General features: G+C 46.0%; 1 protein-coding gene across 1 annotated transcript in view; it reads left to right on the top strand.

The window, feature by feature from the left end:
* The first annotated feature begins 2,266 nt into the window (after window positions 1-2,266).
* Window positions 2,267-22,361, top strand: part of ARMH1 (armadillo like helical domain containing 1) — a 41,158-nt gene continuing 21,063 nt past the window's right edge. Inside the window, exons 1-6 of the mRNA XM_087446064.1 lie at window positions 2,267-2,698; window positions 3,754-3,981; window positions 10,272-10,340; window positions 11,257-11,423; window positions 12,470-12,666; window positions 15,491-15,575. Of these exons, the coding sequence (XP_087302190.1) occupies window positions 3,776-3,981; window positions 10,272-10,340; window positions 11,257-11,423; window positions 12,470-12,666; window positions 15,491-15,575 (724 nt within the window). The 5' untranslated portion in view covers window positions 2,267-2,698; window positions 3,754-3,775. The remainder of the gene's footprint in view (window positions 2,699-3,753; window positions 3,982-10,271; window positions 10,341-11,256; window positions 11,424-12,469; window positions 12,667-15,490; window positions 15,576-22,361) is intronic.

Raw genomic sequence — 22,361 nt, 5'->3', positions numbered from 1 at the left:
GGAAGAAAAAGAAACCTCCACTGACTGACATTTTGAATTCCTCAATGTAAAGACTAGTTGTTGCCTGATGAAGAAATTTCCAAAAACTGAAGGCCACAGCACCTGATTAAAAGAGCCCATCAAGGGCCTAGTATAATAAATGAAAAAGACCTGCACCAAGGCATATCATCATACAATTTCAGAAAAGATTTTAAAAGCATTGAAAGTGGGGCCCCACGGTGTAGTGGTTAAGTTCAGCACGCTCTGCTTTGGCGGCCCAGGTTCACGGGTTCGGATCCCGGGTGCGGACCTACACCACTTGTCAGCCATGCTGTGGCAGCGACCCACATACAAAATAGAGGAAGACTGGCATGGATGTTAGCTCAGGGCAAATCTTTCTCAAGCAAAAAAAAGGGGAAGATTGGCATCAAATGTTAGCTCAGGGCGAATCTTCCTCAGCAAAAAAAAAGCATCAAGAGTGAAAAAACAAGACACAGACAAAGGCACAAGAATTAAGATGATGTCAGACATCTCAACAGCAACACTGGGGAAGCTCAATCTAAGGGAAGCTTATTTCTAACATGGAATTATATACCCAACCAATCTGACATGAGGTCAAAGTTCTTTCAGACTTTCAAGGACACACACACAAAATAATTTTCATTTCTTAGGAGGCTACTGGAGAATGTGCTTCAACAAAACTATAGGGTAGGGCCGGCCCTGTGGCTTGGTGGTTAAGTGCGCGCGCTGCGATTCTGATGGCCCGGGTTCGGATCCCGGGTGCGCATCGAGGCACCACTTCTCCGTTCATCCTGAGGCCGAGTCCCACATACAGCAACTAGAAGGATGTGCAGCTACGACACACAACTATCCACTGGGGCTTTGGGGGGAAAAATAAAATAAATAAAATCTTTAAAAAAAAAAAAAAAAAACTATAGGGTAAACCAAGAAGGAGGAAGTCGTGGATCCAGGAAATAGGGCAGTCTTTGGAGAAGACTGGCAAAAGGAAATCCCAGTACAACATTTGTGTACCAGGCTTAGTGAGCAACCAGTCCAAACGGCAGCAGAAAGACAGAGGTCTGTGGGACCGAGGTCTCCAGGGAAAAGACGGAACTCATCAGTTATGGGTTGAACATTTGGAAAAATCATTGCCATATGTTTGGAATATTTGGAAGAAAATAGCTTTAGGTACTTAGAAAACTAAACTAATTGAAGAAACAATTATTAACTCCAGGTAAGACCAACTTGTAAGAGAAAGAAAATGTAATAGTAGTTTACAGCTTGTGTGAACAGTGTTTATTTACTTGGTCGATAATGTAAACACTATTGATTTAACTATAAATTGTGGAAAACTATATGGTGAGGATAAGGGGAGAAAAAATGGGAGCTAGAGTCATGCAAGAGGGCTAATTCCTCAACTGCCAGAATAAATAAATAGTGCCTAAAATTGATAAATCAAGTAATAGTAATGTATTAGTTTGCTAGGGCTTCCATGACAAAGTACCACAGACTGGGGGGCTTAAAGAACAGAAATTAATTATCTCCCAGTTCTGGAGGCTCTGATCAAGGTGTCCGAGATCAAAGTGTCACAGGGTTGGCTTCTTCTGAGGCCGTTCTCCTTGGCTTGTAGATGGCCACCTTCTGGTGTCTTCATATGGTCTTCCCTCTTAATGTGTCTGTGTCCTAGTCACCTCTTCTTATAAGGATAGCAGTTACATTGGATTAGGGCCCACCCTAATGACTTCATTTTAGCTTAATTACCCCTTTAAAAATCCTACCTCCAAATACAGTCACATTCTGCAGTGCTGGGGATTAGGACTTCAACATGTGAATTTTGGGAGGTGAGAGGAACACAATTCTGCCCATAGCAAGTAGTGTAAACTCATTATTTCGAAATATAGAGGTAAACACCAGAAGAAATAGCCAAAAGAGTTGAAAGTGGTTGCCACTGGAATGAGACTGGAGGATGGCAAATAGCAAGGGGGGGGCTGGGCCTTGAACGCAGCCTGACTCCAATTCTCATGTTCTTCCACTCTACCACAAGATTCAGAGCTCCTCGGGGCCCTGGCAGTGCCGTACTCATCTCCTCATCTCCCATAGCACTTCGTAGAGTGCCACATGATGGGCCTTCCCTACCAATTTACTGATTTACAGCTGTATCACTGTGACCTTTAAAGCTGCCATTTGTTGGTTTTCTTTTCCTGTTAAAAAAAGAAGACGACGGGGGGAGACTGAGATCCAAAGAAACCCCCAGGGGCCATAACGTGGAGCGTCCAACTGAAAGTTTCTCACATTTGGTGTCCTAGAATTGCTGGGTGCATCTCTGATGGCACTTTGCGTTTTGGTCCAAGAAAGAGTCCATCCATGGCAGGGCAGGGGCACCGGGTGCTTTCCTGCCTGGTAAAGCTAATGGCGGTGTTTCAACGTCTCCTCCTTGGGGTCTAGAACAGCCACTCATCCCCATTTTCTTGAGGCCAGTTTGGCTGTTGAAGGTGGCCACGGCCTCGGAAAGTTATTCGCAGACTTAGGGCCATAATGTCATTCAGTGATTGATGCCTGATCCCATGAGGGGTTTTGGTCATTTTTGTGTTTAGGTTGATCCACAGTTATTTACCTGGCTGTTAAGGCTGACAGGATTTCGTGGTTGTCTCCATCCCCAAGGCTACGTGGATGCCCTTCCTGGGAGCACATCTCCAGTGTCCTCTGGGGAATAGTGGAGGTTGGTGTGTATGTCTGTCTGTCTCAGCATGCCTCAGATTATTGCATCCTAATAAAATTCTGATAGCTGGGCCCCATCAATATCTCAAATACATGTGAGGAAACATTAATTTAGAATCAATTTTAGGATGTTTCAGACTGTAAAGTCCTTTTAACTAGATCTCTGGCAAAGATGTAGGAGCACTTTATGGGACTGTAAATTTCACGTTGAACAGTCTGCGTGAAATACACATTTCCCTTACACACAAGCTGTTCTCTCCATATCAATCACAGCCCCTGCAAGTAATGTTTCACAAATATTCTGTAAATCACAGAAAACCCCATGATAATGTGAAATATGACTTTCACTTGTCTGTTAGACAAAGGAATCACACATGCCTCTTTCCCATCAGCACTAACATTTGTTATGGATAATAACACTTTCAATCACAACTATTTTTGGAAAACGGGTTTATTTTAAACCTTCCCTCCCCCACTGAAAACACTCTCCCAAGGACACAGACTCCTACAAACCACAGCCCATTAATCCAACTATGGTATGGGAACTTTTTCTTCCCACTAACTTTCTTTAAAAGTTGTTTTTAAGAGAGTTAGTATAAAAGCCCAAGGTATGAGGTGAAAGGGCAGTTACCTTGGCTGATTGGCATAAGAGGGGGCCTGGTCTCTAAAGACCCCAAACCTCCAACCCTGGATGAAGTGAGGGGTGAGAGAGGCCCAGGTTTTTAGCAAGCACCTTCATCTCAGAGCCTGCGGTCCTTGTAGTTGCTAGCATCAGCAGAGAAGCCGAAGAGCTAACATTTTAGCTCTTAAACGTAAGGCAGACGTTTACTACCTTGATATTCTTAATTCCCTTACAACACAGCTAGATCCTCCCTGTTGGAGCACAGGTCACCAGTCCTAGAGGTGTATTTTGAATGTCACTACATCCCCATATGGATGACAGGCTCACCTCACCTCTTGGATTGCTGCTGGAAAAGCAAAACCCACTGAGTAACCTAGAGGACTTGCATGGTTCTAAATGTTTTTGTCACCTGTCTGTTTTCCCTCCCTCCGTAGCCAACTTCAGGACCGACTGATCATGACTTCCATAAAGGAGCAGGCAGCAATTAGCCGGCTCTTGAGTTTTTTACAAGATTGGGACAATGCTGGCAAAGTCGCAAGGAACCACATCCTCAACAATTTCATTGAAACCAACCAAGGCAAGACTGCCCCTGAACTGGAGCAGGAGTTTTCCCAGGGAGCCAGCTTGTTCCTGGTGCGCTTGACCACCTGGCTGAGACTCACGTATCCTTTGCTGAACAGAAAAAGTATTAGGCAATCTGCAAAAGACAAAGAGGAACGAGGATTGTGGAGGGAGCTCTTCTCTTGATTCTCTCTAAGATTTTACAACAGGACATCTGGTGATCAAAATACCATCCCCAAAGTCAAGAACTCCCTCAACTTCCTATCTTCCCAACCTGTCAGTATATCCTCATTCTCACTCCTAACCACGTTTTGTCCCATCAGAGTTGAAGTGGGTATTCCTTCTGTCTAGGGCTAATCGTCTGTCTGTACTGCACTGAATCCTCTCCCATCTCCTTAGGGACTTGATTCGTTCTCTCAGATAGCCTTCACCTAATGCCTCAGTACCAGCTTTTTCATCAGATTTGTATATGCGCAAATCTCTTCTACCTTAAAATTTTTTTTTTTTTTTTTAAAGATTTTATTTATTCATTTTTTTCCCCCCAAAGCCGCAGTAGATAGTTGTATGTCATAGGTTCACATCCTTCTAGTTGCTGTACGTGGGACTCGGCCTCGCGTTGGACGGAGAAGTGGTGCCTCGGGGCGCGCCCGGGATCCGAACCCGGGCCGCCAGCATCAGAGCGCGCGCACTTTACCGCTAAGCCACAGAGCCGGCCCAACCTTAAAATTTTTAATTAAATCCCTGTCTGTATTCCACCTAGCTCCTGCCTTTCATGATGAAGTTTCTGGAAAAGATAGTTGGCCTTCCCTGTCTCCACTTCCTCACCTTCCTTTTCTCCTCCACCGGCTGCAGTCTGACTTCTGTCCTCTCCTCCACTGGTGCAGGTCTTGCCAAGGTTATCAATGATTTTCTGGTTGCAAAACCCAGTAACTACACCTCAGTCCTTATACATGACCTCTCAGTGGCATTTGTCAATCAACCATTCCCACTTCTCAAAACACTCTTCCCTGGGACTGATATACTGTCATATATCAATTATACCTCAATAAAGAAAAGAAAGAAAAAAAAGAAGTGCATATAAATCATATCACAAAAAAAACACCACTCTTCCCTTGGTTTCTCTGATACCAATTCTGTTGGTTTTCTCCTTTCTTTCTGTCCCTTCATTCTCTTCTTCAGCCATCCCTTAAATGTTGGTGTTTCTTGGGACTCCATCCACATCCCTCGTCTGCTCACTCTCACATTCTCCGGGTGCTCTAATCCGTTGTCATGATGTCAACACCACTCCAGTTTAAGGACTCTCAAATATATACCCCTGTCAAAATTTCTCTCTGGAATCTGAGTTCCATACCTATTATGCCAACTACCATCTCTGCTTATATCCCACGGAATGACTCTCACGTTTCTGGCTGGGAAACTAGGTGAATGGGGTGCCATGGTGTAGAAAGAGAATATGAGAATAGGAGTGAGTTTGGGGTAGATGAGTTTGGTTTGGGGTATGTTGTGTTTGAGGTGCCTGTGCTCAGGAGCACAGGCAGACTGGGGCTGAAGACAGATTGGTCACCATCGAAGCACTAGTTTGAGTTATGGGTGGACTTAAGGATAGTCCTGCTCTGTGTGCCCATAGGACTTTATGGATTCATCTCAGACCCTTTTATTATATATTTCTCTTTTTACTTGAATCTCTCCCCTTCTCTATACCTCCTCCTCGTTTGACTAATTCCTGCTCCATTCTTCAGGTCTCAGTTCAAACATCACTTTCTCAGGAAGCCCTTTTCTGAGCCCCAGACTAGCTTAGGTTCCCTGTTATATGTACTCATAGCACTTCCTCTATCTCAATAGTCATAACATTTTATTGCTATTACCTGCTTAATATCTCTTCCCCCACTGGACTATAAGCTCCCTGAGGGCAGGAATTGCATCTGTTCTACTCATTTCTTTATTTCTAACACCTAGCACAATGCCTGACACATAATGAGTGCTTAATACCTGTCTGTTGAATAAAGCAATGAATGAACCAGAGAGTCTGCAGCTAGGCAGAACTAAAGGCTTAGGGGCCAGCCCGGTGGCGCAGCGGTTAAGTGCGCATGCTCTGCTGCAGCAGCCCAGGGTTTGCAGGTTCGGATCCCGGGAGTGCGCCAACGCACCGCTTGTCAGGCCATGCTGTGGCAGCGTCCCATATAAAGTAGAGGAAGATGGGCACAGATGTTAGCCCAGGGCCAGTCTTCCTCAAGAAAAAAGGAGAGGATTGGCATCGGATGTTAGCTCAGGGCTAGTCCTCCTCACAAAAAAAAAAAAAAAAAAAAAAACTAAAGGCTTAAATAAACACAGCTCTCTTTCTTACAGTTAAGTCATTTTTTTTTTTTTCAGTTAGTTTATTTATTTATTTATTTATCTTTCCCCCAAAGCCCCAGTAGATAGTTGTATGTCATGGTTGCACATCCTTCTAGTTGCTGTATGTGGGACACGGCCTCAGCATGGCCAGAGAAGCGGTGCCTCGGTGCATGCCCGGGATCTGAACCCGGGCCGCCAGCAGCAGAGCGCACGCACTTAACCACTAAGCCACGGGGCCGGCCCTACAGTTAAGTCATTGACAAAATTATTAATCAGACTCAGGCCTAGAACACAGGCCAAAGGGAATACCACTGAATATATCTCTAGGTTGATCCAATGTTCTCAGACATTAATGTGCATAAAAGAGGTTTAAAATGCAGATTACCAATCTACTTCCCCACCCCCAAGCTTCTGATTTAGTAGATTGAGGGAGGCTCCCTGGACTATTTATTTTTCCTAAGTACCCTGGGTGATTCTGATGCCTGTGGTCCAAAGATGATGCTTTGAGAAACATCAGCACCTATAAATCTGGCTTCGTCCCCATAATTCATGACACTAACCTCACCAAAGTTATCAGCAAACTCTTTGTCACCCAATCGAAACTACCCTTTTCCTCCTTATCTATCTTTCTTTTTTTTTTTTTTTTGTCAGGAAGATCAGCCCTGAGCTAACATCCATGCTAATCCTCCTCTTTTTGCTGAGGAAGACCGGCTCTGAGCTAACATCTATTGCCAATCCTCCTCCTTTTTTTCCCCCCCAAAGCCCCAGTAGATAGTTGTATGTCATAGTTGCACATCCTTCTAGTTGCTGTATGTGGGACTCGGCCTCAGCATGGCCGGAGAAGTGGTGCGTCAGTGCACACCCGGGATCCGAACCCGGGTCACCAGCAGCAGAGTGCGCGCACTTAACCACTAAGCCACAAGGCCGGCCCCCTCCTTATCTTTCTTGACAACATTTTCCATTTGACTAGAGGATGAGGTGGGTGAGCAAGGTCAGGTCCTATCTTACTTAAAACTTTAATATTTTATTCATCATGGATTTTTTTGTATTAATTTTGATATTTTAAAATAATACATTGAAATATTATTTGATTACTGTGGTTTTTGGTGCCTTCTTAAATTTTGCACCTGAAGCAAGTACCTAGCTCACCTCACCCTAGCCCCAGCCCTGCTTGACCACTGCCCATTCTTAAGCTCTCCTCTCTTTAACCTTCTCCCACTGCTGTTTCTTAGTCACTGTTGTAGGATCTTTCCCACCCATCCCTCTGGCCCCATGGCATAGTGGTTAAGTTTGTGCCCTCTGCTTCAGCAGCCCAGGGGTTCACGGGTTTGGATCCCAGGCGCGGACCTACACACCGCTCATCAAGCCGTGCTGTGATGGCGTCCCACATATAAAATGGAGGAAGATGGGCACGGATGTTAGCTCAGGGACAATCTTCCTCAAGCAAAAAGAGGAAGATTGGCAACAGATGTTAGCTCAGGGCCAATTTTCCTTGCCAAAAAAAAAGTTAGTGTTTCCCAAAATTCTGTGTTCAGCGCACTTCTTTTCTTACTCAGTCATTGTACTTACTACCCTAGGCATGGTGTCATTCTCCTCCATATCCTACATGCCAATCAGAGGGCCTAACATGCGTGGACACTCAGTCAATGCTTATTGAATGAATGAATGAACCACACTTTTAATATATAGTTGTATGTTCAGTTTCTGCACTTGACATTATTCATAGTTTCCTAACTTTTTGTGACCTTGTAATACAACAGAGAAAACAGACTGGCAGAAGTGACTCCGCTTCTCCTCCACAGCCCTCCAGTTATGGGGGATTTTGAAGGAAAACAAATCCATATAGCATCATTATGTTTTGCAAAATTGGCTACCACCTTCCACATAAGCCTCAAACCCCTTTTTTAACCTTAAACTTCCAGAATAGATCAGTAAAACTAAGGATTTATATATTATAATAATAAAATTATTGTTACCATTTATTGAGTCTTTTTATGCTCTAGGCATTGAGCTATGTGATGTATAAATAGTATCTCATTTGAGCCTAATACCAAGCCTAATAGCTGATTGGTATTATCCCATTTTATAGATAAGAAAGATGAGCCTTGAAAAGGCTGAGTAATTTACTAGTAAATGGCAGCGATAAGGCTTGAACCAGGGTCTGTCTGGTCCCAAGCCCATACACTATCCACTCTACTTCAGTGTCTCCCACCTGGTGGACAGTGCAGACCCACAGTTCCACCTCCAACACCATACAAGGAGATAATCTGCATAAACAGCCCCACTCCCTCCATCTGTCTGCAGGCAGGAAAGCCTGACAGTAAGAACTCAGACTCTGAGTTAGACTGCCTAGGTCCAAATCCTGGTTCCATCAGTTAACTTTCGGACCTTGGACAGGTCATTAATCTGTCTGAGATTGTTTCCTGGTGAAGTAAATGGAAATACTGTTAGCACCCACTGCAGGGTGTAGTGAGGATTCAATGAGACAATGAAAGCCAAGCAGTTAGCACAGTGCCTGGCACACGATAAATGCTTAGTACTTGTTAGCTCCTGCTGATATTGTGGCAAACTTCTGGAACTAATTGCTAGAAATAATGGACCAGAAATATGTATAGTGGGGGCCCACCTGGTGGCGCAAGCGGTTAAGTGCGAGCGCTCTGCTGCGGCGGCCCGGGGTTCACCGGTTTGGATCCCCGGCGCGCACCGACGCACCGCTTGTCAGGCCATGCTGTGGCGGCGTCCCATATAAAGTGGAGGAAGATGGGCATGGGGTTAGCCCAGGGCCAGTCTTCCTCAGCAAAAAGAGGAGGATCGGCAGATGTTAGCTCAGGGCTGATCTTCCTCACAAAAAAAAAAGAAGAAGAAGAAGAAGAAATATGTATAGTGAGTGGCTACGAAAATGAGACTAACCCAGGACAGAAGAAGGAGAAAGTGACAAAAGTTGGTCAGCCTAGCTGGTAACTGAAGAAAAGAGGAGAAGGCACTAAGGCAGGAATGGGGGCTGGGGTTTTAGGGGAGCAGGGTGGAGGACAATGTAGGAATAGAGAGACTACCATGTGGGCTGATAGCCTGGCTCCCAGCTGTAGTGGCAACAGGCAGGGGAGCCTGGCTCCAGAGCAAACACTGTTTTTGCAGTAAAGAGCCTTTCCTAATGAGCCAATGTCTCTACGTCTATTGGCATCCTGGGAACCAGGGTACAGCAGAGATAATTTGCCTCACGAACCCTCCCCCGCAACAAAGCACCATTACCTCCAACCCATTACATTAGCCTTTCTCAGTCTTGGAAGCTCTCAGTCATCCTCCATGAGCTACAATAATTTCAGCTAATTTCTTAAGTGTTCTAAGAGCCTGTGATGTGTTATGAGCCTAGTAATTGTTGACTAGTGGTTCCTTTTCTGTTGTGGCTTGATTTCATACCTTGTGTCCCAGCTGACACTTGCTCTGGGTGCTTTATTACAATGAAGCTTTTTGCAAAGGCTCACATTAAAAAATAACATTAAATACTGAGGTTGTTTTAAATCAGAGTTTAATATTTCCACCATCTCCTGTTGTTCTTATTAGGAAGACACGCAATTCTTCATAAAGATCATGACCTCCAGTGTAAAGCTTCGAGCAAGTACAAAATTGAGAATTAATGATGAAGCTGATTGTTTTTAGAGAAGTCTAAAAATGAGGCACAAAGTAATGAACTGTGCTAAGACCCAAGCGTGCAATGGTCATGGCATAGAGAGGCTTGGAAAATTGACCCTCAGCTTTCTCCTTGCACCGTGTATTCATCAGAACCTTCTTGCTCTCTAGGGGCCCTGTCAGAGCCAAGGTGGCTGAACCACCCCAGAAAAGCTTCCTGGAGGACCATGAACATGCCTGCCAGCACCCCCTCTTCTCCCTACTCCATGTGTGTTGCCGCTTCCCCTTCAACCTGGTGGCCCCTCTCAGATAAAGGACACAATTCAGCTGTTGGTCATCCTGGGCCATAGGTGGCACCAGGGATCAGACACAGGATCTGGTCTCTGTGTGGAAAACCACCCTGAAATTCACTCTTTAACTTGTCATACAGCTACATGACTGGCTCATGTTTAGATAAGCTTCTGAGGTCCATTGGCATCTTCTTGTCAGCCGTAAGCAGGTGAGTTCTTTTCTAGAGAGATTCTGGGGTCTCAGTTGCATATGGGGCTCATGATGTCCTTGGCATGCACACCACATGGGACCAGGGCTTCTTGTTCTCAGTGGGTACCTAGTAGCCCTCAGGATGGGCCCAGAGGTGGTGTCAGATGTGGTCCTGCTCTAGCTGCCCCTGCATCCCATGTTCTCCATTGACACTTTACTAGTCAGCACCCTCTTGGTTGTGAATGACAGAAGACCAACTCATATTGGACTAGGAAAAAGGGAAATTTGTTAGCTCACTTAATTGAAAAGCCCAGCGGGTGAAAATCCATATTTCAAACCTGACTAGATCCAGGGGCTCAAAAAATGTCATTAGTACTTGGTCTCTCCTCTCTCTTTTTCTCCATTTTTCAGCTCTGTTCTCTGTATTCATAGGCCTCCCTGTGCTATGGTCCTCAGAAGCTCCATACATGCGTGCTTCTAGCTCAGCCACACCAGAAAGAGAGCGTATCTTTCCCAGGAGTTTCCAAGAAAGTCCCGGGTTTTGAGCCTCACTGGACCAACAGAGGTCCCAACATGCCTGGCCCCAACCAATTACTACAGTCAGAAAGATGACATGCCCTGTCACCTGCTCACCCTACCAAAACCACATGGCCCATGAGTAGCAGAGGAGTGATTGCCCAAGGGACAGCTGGGTGCTATTTCAAGAAAGAGAGGAACAGATGCTGGAAAGCCAAACACAAGAAATGTCCATTGTATTTAACTTTTACATTTCCTGCTGGAAGGAAGAATTTCCAAACTATTGTCACTTTACCCATGAACATTTGCTGGATAGGAGGGCAGAGTATGTGAGGAAAGCACCTTGAGATCCCTTAGAAAGTTTAGTGCCAAGGAACTTGACAAATGGCTTATTTCTACTCTTCTATCCCTCTGGACAGTAATCGCTACCTTATAGAATTTCTTGAGGTTGGAGGCGTCCTAACACTCTTGGAAATACTTGGGCTGGAGAAGATCAAGGAGGAGGACAAGAAGGAATCCATCAGGCTACTTCAGGTTATCGCAAACTCTGGCAGGAAGTACAAGGAGCTCATTTGTGAAAGCTATGGTGGGTACTGTGTATGATGAGCGTCAATTCCCATGTCTCCTAGGGGCCTGGGTGAAATGGCGGCAGCCCCCCCCACTGCTCTAGGAAAGTGCATCATGGAACTGGTTGCCCGGGAAGCATTTTGTACAGTGGACTCAATTAGCTCCTGTCCATATCACCACCAGAAGACCCAGATTTATGATTTTCTTAATTGGTCATTTGCTCAAATCTTTCCATGGTGGTTTTGGAAATACTTCTCCATTTTAAATGTATCCTCTTTCATGCATCCATTCAACAAAGATTTATTGAGCCATTGCCAAAAATCCTTTGTGAAATTGAGTTATGAATAACTCTAGAAATAAAATTGAAATAAAATCATTGAATATGTGTGAATATGTGAATACCTTAGCTAGGTATATGCTAAGGTGCTGAGAATACAAAGATGAATAAAATACAGTCCTTGTCCTCAAATAGCTTACAGTGTGGTGAGAAAGGTAAATAATCCAGTAATTTCAGTATGTTCTCGCAAGTGCTCTGACTGAGGCACATAAAGGAGATGCCATCCCCACGCATCCCTTTTTCAAAGCACTTCCCTCATGTACTTTCATCATAGTTCTCCTCTGTCTCCCCATGGCCTCTCTAAGCCTCAGTGTATTTATCCATTAAATGAGACTAACCTCTCCCTCTCAGTAGAGTTTCTGGGATTGAATGAGGTAGTATTTGTCAAAACATTTAGTAAACTGGTGAGCGCTACGCACACACAGATGTTAGTTATCATATAGCATTCAAAAATGCATGTTTTATTTGTGCATTTTGCAGAGCCATTTTAAATTTTAAAACAGATTTGGACAAGCTGACATGCCTAAGTTGAAACAAAATCCTCCAGCCATATAGCTCAAAAGTGAGCAAGACACTGATGCAACGTGAGAACGAGCCTCAATTTTGCTTTGATTGAACAGGCTTGGTGAAATGCATCTTAATCCTATTACCTCATAGTATATAATCTTGAGTGAGGCTTATTTTCTTAAGTCTCTTCCGATTTCGCATTTCTCCTCTTCTTTGCTCAGGTGTACGATCCATAGCAGAATTTTTGGCAAAGTCTAAATCAGAAGAGGCCCAGGAAGAAGTGCAAGTTCTGTTGGATTCTTTGGTCCACGGTAATCCCAAGTACCAGAATCAAGTGTACAAAGGTCTAATAGCTTTGCTGCCCTGTGCGTCCCCACAAGCTCAGCAGCTGTCCCTGCAGACCCTCCGGACTGCCCAGGTGAGCCCAGGCTGCACGCTCCTGCAGCTCTGATTCAAACACAGTCATCTGGCAATTACCTTGCACAGTGGCACTCCATGCAGGCATGAGACACGTGGCACAGCCTCCCCCTGCAAGTCTGCCGTTCAATCAGCGCTACTTCCAGAAGGCCGAGGCAGGCCAGAGAGTTCATGTCTCCCAGCAGAGTGATTTGTCCTGTTTACTTAAGGATCAGAAAGATGTTGGCAGGCTTAAAAGTGGTTGAGACAAGCAACAAGGATGATGAAAGGACTGTAGAAAAGATTAAAAGAGTCGATTTGATAGGGAGGGAATCATGGTGCATTTGTAGGCAGCATGTAATTGAAGAGGCCAGATCTCCAGTGCTTGGGAAAGCTCCATTTCTCTTATTGGCTTCCACCTGCCTCTCAGACAGTGCCCTGGATTGCAAGCGAAGTCAGATGTGGGGCATGGCGACCACATAAAGACACCGTGCCTAGGCAGGATGGAAGAGAGGCTCAAAGAGTGATTTTGAGATGACCCATCAAAAGCTCTGAAAACAGCTCCAGGATAGACTGGAGGCAGGGGGACAGCTAAGAGATCAAATAGATGGCAAGACCTGAACTGTGGCAGTGGGAATAGAGGTAAACAGATGGGACAGATGTTCTGGAGGCAGAGTGCATGGGATTTGGGGCAGTACAAGAAAAGGAGTCAAAGATGACACCCAGCTTTAGACTCAGACAGCAGGGTGAGCTGTGTGCCACCGAGAGAGAGCAGGAAAAATCTATTTGATTTGGAAAGAGTTAGGTTTTCACCCAATTTTTTTTTCTTTTCTTTTCTTTTCTTTTTTTTTTTTTTTTTAGTGAGGAAGATTAGCCCTGAGCTAACATCCACTGCCAATCCTCCTCTTTTTGCTGAGGAAGATTGATAAAGATTGGCTAACATCCGTGCCCATCTTTATCTACTTTATATGGGGGACGCCTGCCACAGCATGGCTTGATAAGCGGTGCATAGGTCCGCGCCCAGGATCCGAACCCTCGAACCCTGGGCTGCCGAAGTGGAGCACGTGAACCTAACCGCTATACCACCAGGCCAGCCCCTGATCCAATAAACTTGATGAGACTTGGTGGCTCCCAAGTGCCCATCTGAGGAGCAGGCCAAGCCAGTTGCAGAAGATATAGATAGGTCACTTATATGAAAAATACTGACTCCTGAGCCTCCCTGCCAAAGGATCTGACAGCTCGCAGGTGGCCTTTGGTAATGCTTTTTCTTTTCAAGCTCCCCAAGTAATTCCAATTCCTAGTTCAACTGAGGAATCCCTGTTCAGGACATCTAGTAGAGATGCCCACTGGACAGTAGAAAATAAAAATCTGAAGCTGCAGAGAAAGACCTGAGATGAGGATGGCAGTTTGGATTTCGTGAGCAGAGAAGTGATAATGGAAACAATGGAAGTAAATAAGATCACCCAGGTAGAAAGTGCCAGGTAAGAAGAGAAGGAACATCGCCAACATTTAGGAGATGAACTGAGGAAGAAGGTCCAGCAAAACAGATTTGATTATCATTATTATTTCCAGTTTCCATTTATTAAGTCACCCCTACGTGCCGGGCATTGTGTTAGGGCTTACTTACACTATCTCTTTTAGTCTTCACAAGAGCTGATGGGGCCGGCTCCGTGGCTTGGCGGTTAAGTGCGTGCGCTCTGATGCTGGCGGCCCGGGTTCGGATCCCGGGCACGCCCCAAGGCACCACTTGTCCGTCCAACGCGAGGCTGAGTCCCACGTACAGCAACTAGAAGGATGTGAACCTACGACATACAACTATCTACTGGGGCTTTGGGGGGAAAAAATGAATAAATAAAATCTTTAAAAAAAAAAAAAAAAAAAAAAGAGCTGATGGAGGCAGATATTATCATCCCCATTTTAAAGATGATGGATCCGAGATTTAGGGGAGTGTTCAATGACTCATTCAAGGCCACACACTGAGTAAGAGGTATTTACCAAGTGGGCATTTAAATCCAACTCTTTCTAACTCCAAAGTCCTTATTCTTTCCATATACCACTCTGGGTCTTTGAAAAAAAGCCATGAAAGCCATAAAAGGAAAACAGGAAAAAAACAGGGCAGTGCAAATGAAGGGAAAAGTGTTTCCATAAGGACATGATTAGCTGGGTCAAATACAACAGAGAGATTAAGTACGGCTAGAACCGAAAGATGGTCCCAGCAGGAAAAGTTTTGGTGAATTAGGGGACCGTCCTATGGCAGGAAAAATTAAATTGGAGCAGCCTGTGAAAGGATGCAAGGAAGCTAAAGAAGTGGCTTCCCCTGGGAAGCTTAGATGTAAAGGGAAAAAAGAACAACAGTGAGAGAAGACAGAGTTAAAGGATAGTGGGTTGGAGGATGTTCAGTGCTAAAGGACAGAACCAATACATGGGTAAAGGTTGAAGACGTAGAAAAGAGGATTGCCCGATTGGGAGAGGTTCCTGAGGGAGAGAAGATTTAGGATCTTGGATGAGTTCCCCTCTCCCCGGCCTGTGCCCACCCTCCCCCCAGCAAGGTAGGTGACTTGTGCCTGCACCTCTAGCAGGTGGCCAGCTAGCCTTGACTGAATGCCTCCTGAGCTAGAGGGTTCAGTGGCAATCTCAGCAGATACTCAGTCCAGTTCTTGGCTGCCCATCTCTGCCCCTCCTCTCAAGGAGAAGTTTACCTCTCTGGTGCCAGGCCAAGGCTCACCGCTGCCCTCCCTCTCTTCATTCAGCCAGGCTGCCTACCTCTTTGGAAGTCTGCTTTTCATTTCTTCCAGGTGGACAAGATCTAAAGAGTAAGCACCTTGTCCTGTTGTCTGTCTTGTCAGTCAATCATTGGAACCACACATCCCAGCATCGTGGACTGCGTGCTGAAGGTGCTGCGCACGATGCACCTGGAAGTCCAATATGAAGGTAGGGGAGGCAGCCAGGTCTGCTCCAGGTTGCTGAAGGTGGCAGTGAGAGCTAGGCAGATAGCTCTTAAAAGTTTTCTCCTGTTCACAAAGAGCCTTGCTGTTGAGTGTCCTGGATAGTCTTGGCAGATGGAAGATGCTGGTTCACTATTGATGGGCAAGTTATACGGAAAATGACAGTCACATTCTGTGCTTCAAATCAGCCACAGGGTGCTTTAACAGCTGTTAGAATCTGCCTCGGTCTAGAGCTGGCTCTGGTTCCCAGTCTTCTGTGGTGCTTCCCTTCTAAACAGAAATCACCCTGAAGACTGTCCTTTTTCTAAGAAACTAAATTGGATAATGGTAGTATTAATAAGTTTTCATTTATTGAGTACCCCTATGTGCCAGCCACTTTCCGTGCATCATTTCATTTAGTTCTCAAAATAACCACAAGAGTACAGAGCCTGGCACATATTAGGTATTTGAGTGTTCACATGAATGAATGGGGGGGTAGGTGTTTTTATGTTTGTCAAGCGGAAGCATTGACGCACGGAGCGGCTAAGTATGCTTCCCAGGGCTGCACAGCTAACTGGATTGAAAGCAAATCTGCCTGACTCCAAAACATATACTTTTTAACATGTAGCACATGGCAGGTGTTTACAGGATATTATTTCCTTCCCTGTTCCTATGATCTCCCTGTTAGAGAAGGGAGATTCTATTTCCAACAGGAGAGATCAAGGAAGGGGTTCACTGAGAAGATGGCGTTGAGCTGACCCTTGGAGAATGGGAAGGTGGAAAGGAGCCAAGGAGGCATTCTGGAAAGGGGAATGGAATAAAGGAAGGCCTAGACCTAGGGAAGTACAAGATGTGTGTGGGAATGGCAGGCAGATCATTTGATGGAGGTTTTTAGAGGTCTCAGTCCAGGCAGACCTAGAAAGGGAGGCTGGGACCAGATTGCGGAGCACCATGGATGCCAGGTGGAGTAGTGGCACTCTCTCCAGCAGGCAGCACAGAGCCACTGAAAAGTGAATGGTGAACAGGGGCCTGGCAGAGGGAAAGCACTGCCTAGGAGGATGGTGGGCCAGAGCCACAGGGAGATTTGGGGCTGGAAGCCATTTGGGAGGCCTTTTGGGTTCTTCCAACAACAGAATGGGAATGAGCTGATCTAGCTGGATGCAGAGACCCCGGGAAGAGAGAATGGACAGGCCCGAGAATGGCCTGGTGTGGAAAATGAGATGGCATATGGAAGGGGGAGTGGGCAAGGCCAGGGGGGCCAGGACAGGGAGGCCCATTAAGCAGGAAAGGTCTGGGCGTCAGTACATATTGGGACTCCTGTGTCCAGGATGACAGGTTGAGCTCCGGGTCCAGGAAGTCTGGAAGGGGCAGAAGGAGCAGGCAAGCACTGGGATTCGGGTATGCAAATGAGGTCTTGGGGAAGATCAACAAAGGTCTGGAGTCTCACTTCCAATCTCGATTATTTTTTGGAGGCAGTGTTGCAACTGAATGTCAGTCATATTTTTCCTTCAGCAGCTTTGTCAATTTTGTATTTGTGTGACCCCTGTGGGTATGCATGGGTGTGTGGACCTTGTATGTTGAGAAGTAATGCTATGTTGAAATCGATTACCAGCTGGAGCAGAGTCCCCTGGCTGAGGAGGAGTTGCCAGTGAGGGAGTGGAGTGGTGGAGGGGCCTGAGTAAAGGTCAGACCCAGCAGCAGAGTTGTCGCTGGCCTTGGAGCAAGGGAGTGACCTGGCAGTGGGATCATGCTAGGAAGCTTAATCAAACAACCCCAGGAGACTAGACTGGGTGGTGATGAGACCTCCCTCCCTCCACCCCACCGCCACATGGCAGACGTGACCACTCCTACTCACCCATCACTTCTCAGCTGAAGCATTTCTTCTCTGAGGACTTCCCTGACCTGCCTTAAACCCCTGCCCAAATGTCAGCCCTCTTTCCTTCATACCACCTTGCGCCCTCCTCCCCTCTGTACCTCCCTCCATTGGAGCCGTTGTCTCCAGAACAGTAACTCCCCGTTACGTGCACTGTACAGCTCTCACAGTTTTTGTCCTTTAGTCCTCAGCACAGTCCCTAGCATGTGTTAGGTCCTGGGCACATGTCTGTTGAGGGAGGGAGGGAGGGAGTACTGCACACACACACTGTTAGTGATGCTTGCCTATATGCCTTTCTCCTCCAGACCTCTGAGCAACTTCAGGGCAGGTCTGATTCATCTCTTTTTCCAGCTCAGGGCCTGGAATAGAACAAGTGCTCAGGAGAAGTTTGTTGAATAAATATATGAAAAAATGGCTTAGCTTCAGTTATGCTGGTGAACCCTCCTGGAGCTGACACTGGCCCAGCTTCTTCCCATATTGGGCCCAACTTAGAGTCCCTCTGCGTTTATTACGTAACAGCTAACACTGTGGCAGAGGCCACAGGAGCATGGAGCTTCGTCACTGCCTTTTTGTGGTTTGATGTCTGCTCCTGTGATAACAGTGAAACTGTGTACCTCAAAATAATTTCAAATATGCCAGGCTCATAACAGGTGCTCAAGAAATGTCTGTTGAATGAATGAATGATTCTTTTTTACCAGGCACTTCAAAATAGTCTTCATGTAACTCGCAATATAGAGTATGCATATGTAGTGATTGTCCACTTTGTTGTTAGTGCTGTTGAGTCAATTCCGACTCCTAGGACCCTCTGTACAGAGGGCGGAACCCTGCCCGGTCTTTTTGCACCATCCTCTCATCTTCCCACACTGTATCAGACAATGCTCTGCTGCTATTCGTAGGGTTTTCATGGCCAATTTTTTCAGAAGTGGGTGGCCAGGCCTTCTTCCTTAGTCTGTCTAGTCTGGAAGCTCCACTGAAACCTGTCCACCTTGGGTGACCCCACTGGTATTTGAAATACCGGTGGCACAACTTTCAGCATCACAGCAAGTCGCAGCTGCCACAGCATGACAACTGACAATTGTCCACTAGGGGGAACTATTTCACAGGATCGTGGAGTGGAAGTTAAGGGAGAGAAGACAGTTTTCAGCTTCCTCTGAAACCCCTCCCAAAGCAGCGGGGGGAAAGATGTGACAGGGCTTAGTTGTGGTTCCCAACAGTGGTGACTGGAGAGGATCAGAGACGAATTTCCCTGAGTTTGAGGACACCAAATTGCAAGACCAAGGTGAAGCCCCCAGGATGATAAACAGTCAGGGTAGAGAAGTCTATGGCCAAGAGGAGCTGGTGATGCAGCTGAAGGGACTAACCCTAAAAGGGCAGGGTTGGTTTGTTTTTGAAAACAAATACTGATTGAACATCTGTGGTGTGCCAAGCACTGTGCCAAGTACTGGGGTTTTGTTTGTGTGTGTTTGTATTGAGGAGAAAAATGAATGGTTTGGAAGGGCGAGGGTAAGGAAGGGTGTGTGTGTGTGTGTGTGTCTGTGTGTGTGTGTGTGTGTGTGTGTGTGTGTGTATGGAGGGGGTGACATCCTTCCCCTGAGAGGGCTGCAGGGAAAGTGGAGTTCTCAGGGATAGTCCGCTGAAAATAGGAGGTAGAGAGGCTTGGTGGCCTGGTGACTGCTTCCCCTGAGGTGGGCATCAGCGTTGGAGGAGCCAGGTGACGGCCTCACCTCCTTTTTTATTGAGAATTCTGCCTTCTCACCTCCAAATCTACCAGCCTGCCTGACCCGTTACTCACCTTCTCTGCTCTCTCCCATTCCAACAGTGTCCCTGTTCCTATCACAGGCTTATTCTCTGACCCACATCCCCTCAAAGACTTCTCCAGGTACCCCCTTCCTTTTTCTCTGGAAGATCATCTCCACTGACATGCAGATATGCTCTGTATCTCCCATCTTAAAAAAGAGCCCCTCCTTGGGGCCAGCCCAGTGGCGCAGTGGTTAAGTTCATGCACTCCACTTCGGCGGCCTGGGGTTCACGGGTTCAGATCCCAGGTGCACACCGACGCACTGCTTGTCAAGCCATGCTGTGGCAGGAGTCCCAAATATAAAGTAGAGGAAGATGGGCACGGATGTTAGCCCTGGGCCAATCTTCTCAGGAAAAAAAAAAAAAGAGCCCCTCCCTAGTAATCTGTGGATTAAAAGAGATTTAAAAGACATGTCCCCCAAAAAAGGTAAAATTAAATTATAGTGTTTAGGGATACATACCCTTCTTTGACCCCAAGTTCCCTTCCAGCTACTCGTTTTTTCCATTTTCTTCCTACTTGATCTTTTGGTCAAAAGCAACTTGCTCTCTTGTCTTGGCTTCTGGGACATCATTTCCAGTTTCCTCCACCTGCCGGTTTTACCATAGTGTCCTTTGCTAGTTTCTCCACCTGTTGGGTGACTGTCGGGTCAGTCTTCTCATCTCTATATCAACACCTTTTCCCTGTGCGATTCTGTCGGGTCCCATAGCTTTAAAGATCATATATGTGTTATAGACTCAGATACCAAATCTGTACCTCCGGCCCTGATGTCTCCCCTGAAATCTCCATGTGGATATCTAATAGACATCTGAAACTTATAGCTAAAACAGAACTCTTGATTTTCTTCCCAAAACCTGTTCTTCCTCCTATTTTCAGTAAAAGGTACCACCACCAACCCAATTGCTCAAGTAAAAGATGTAGGATTCACACCAGACAACCTACTTTCTCTTACCTGCCACCCCATTCCATCCTTCCCCTGTCCTCTAGGCTCTGTGTCCACTCACCTTCTATGTCCCCACTGTGATCGCCCTAGGCTAATCCACAGCCTGTCCCCTAATTGATCTTTCTGCTTCCGTTCTGGCCCCTATAATCTTCTCCCACTGCAGCCAGAATGATCATTTTTAAAACGTAAACTAGACGATGTCACTCCTTAGCTTCCCGTTGCACCTAGACTGAAATCCAGACATCTGCCATGGCCTGCAAAACACGGAAGGCTCTTCTGCCAGACCTTGGATTGCTGGACAACTTCTCAAACTTCAAGTGTCGGCTCAGATGTCACCTCTGAGAGAGACCTCCTGACCACTCTCTGTAAAGCTTCTCCATTCCTTCTGACCACCCACCTAGGTCTCTCTCCATCATAGCACTATCTCCTTCGGAAATTATCTTGTTTATTTGTTTGCTTGTTTTTTGTCTGTCCCTGTTAGAAAGTCAGCTGCAGAAGAGCTGAGACTTCATCTTCTTTGTTTACCATTGTATCCCCAGTGACTAAGCAGGACTTGCAAAGGTAGGCTCTCAAATGTTTGTTGAGGGGCTGGCCCAGTGGCGTAGTGGTTGAGTTTGCGCATTCAGCTTCAGCGGCCCAGGGTTCGCTGGTTCGGATCCTGGGCACGGACCTACTCGCAGCTCATCAAGCCATGCTGAGGCGGTGTCCCACAGAGAGAGCTACAACTCTACAACTATGATACACAACTATGTACTGGGGCTTTGGGGAGAAAAGAGAAAAAGAGGAAGATTGGCAACAGTTGTTAGCACAGGGCCAATCTTCCTCAAAAAAAAAAAAAAAAACCTCAGCCTCAAATCCCACCCCTTAAAAAAAAACAATGTTTGTTGAATGAATGGAGATGACTGAATTGTGTGTACCCTAGTTTGTACAGTCATCACATTGGTAATAAAATTTGAAATACCTAGTTTTTTCAGCCCAGATAGTTAAGTGGAGGCTGTGTGTCTTAAGTGATCCTTTATTTCCTGAGAGTTCTTAGGGCTAAGGAAAAGGGTTAGGAGAAGGAGGAAAAGGAAGTTTTTTCTTGGAGGAAGGTAGGAGATGGTAAGGCCTCTAGAGCAGAGGGTGGTGTTCTGGTTACCTATTGATTAAACCACCCCAAATTAGTGTCATAAAACTCTCACTATTTTATTCTCACATATTATGTAGGTCAGGAATTTGAACAGGACATATCTCTGCTCCATGGTGTCTGGAGCCTCATCTGGAAGACAGCTGGGAGCCACAGCTGGAACTAGAGTGAGGCTAGTGAGGATCACTATAGCTGATTTTTTCCTTTTGCCTCAGGCTCCAATATGGCTCTTCATGGCACTCTTACTGATCCTGTTTCTACTTAACATTTTGATATGTTGTTCATCATGAACTTTTTTTGCATTAATCTTTGATTTTTTTAAAAGATTGCATTAAAATAGTATCTATCTTGATTACTGAGTTTCTTGGCCCCTCCCTTAAATTTTGCATCAAAGGCAAATGCCTCACTTGCCTCACCCTAGTCTCAGCCTTGGGTAGCTCGAGGGAGCTAGAATCCTTTGGGAGCTTGAAAGTGGGACCCTGCAGCACCTACACATGGCCTCTCCGTGTAGCTTAGGCTTCTCACAGCTTGGTGGCTGGATTCCACAAGCGGGGAGCTGAGAGTGGGCTTCCAAGACACACTAGACTGAAGCTGCATGACGTCTTTTGACCTAGCCTCACAAGTCACACAGTGTCGCTTCCTGCCCAGATTCAAGGGAAGCACGGAGACCCCACATCTCGATGGGATGAGGGTCAAATAATTTTGTGGCCAAGTTTTAAAAGCACTACCGTGGGACGTGTGGGAGCTGGGGGGGCACATGTAGTGGTGGCTCTATGTCAAGTGAGATAAGCTCCTCTTTCTTCCTCCTTCTCCCTTTCTCGATATTTTATTGCAGTTTCCTGAAATAACGTTTGTCTGCCAGAGCAGGGTTTCACAAAATTACGTCTCCTTCACACCTGTGCTGGTGCCCCCAGAAGAGGGCTGGGTCAGGGAGCACTGTCTTAAATGTTTTGGGAAACGCCAGCCCTTCCAGGTTCTTAAAAAAGAGTGGAAGGGGAAACCTGTGACCAAGTAATGGCTTTTTAGCCCCCACTGCAGGAGATTCCGATTGTCCAT

Source organism: Ceratotherium simum, chromosome 22 (genome assembly GCF_057802395.1).
Source record: "Ceratotherium simum simum isolate JZ-2026a chromosome 22, ASM5780239v1, whole genome shotgun sequence".
In the NCBI taxonomy this organism is placed as follows: Eukaryota; Metazoa; Chordata; class Mammalia; order Perissodactyla; family Rhinocerotidae; genus Ceratotherium; species Ceratotherium simum.
Note: the sequence above shows the minus strand (reverse complement) of the source record. Positions and strands in the feature narration are given on the sequence as shown.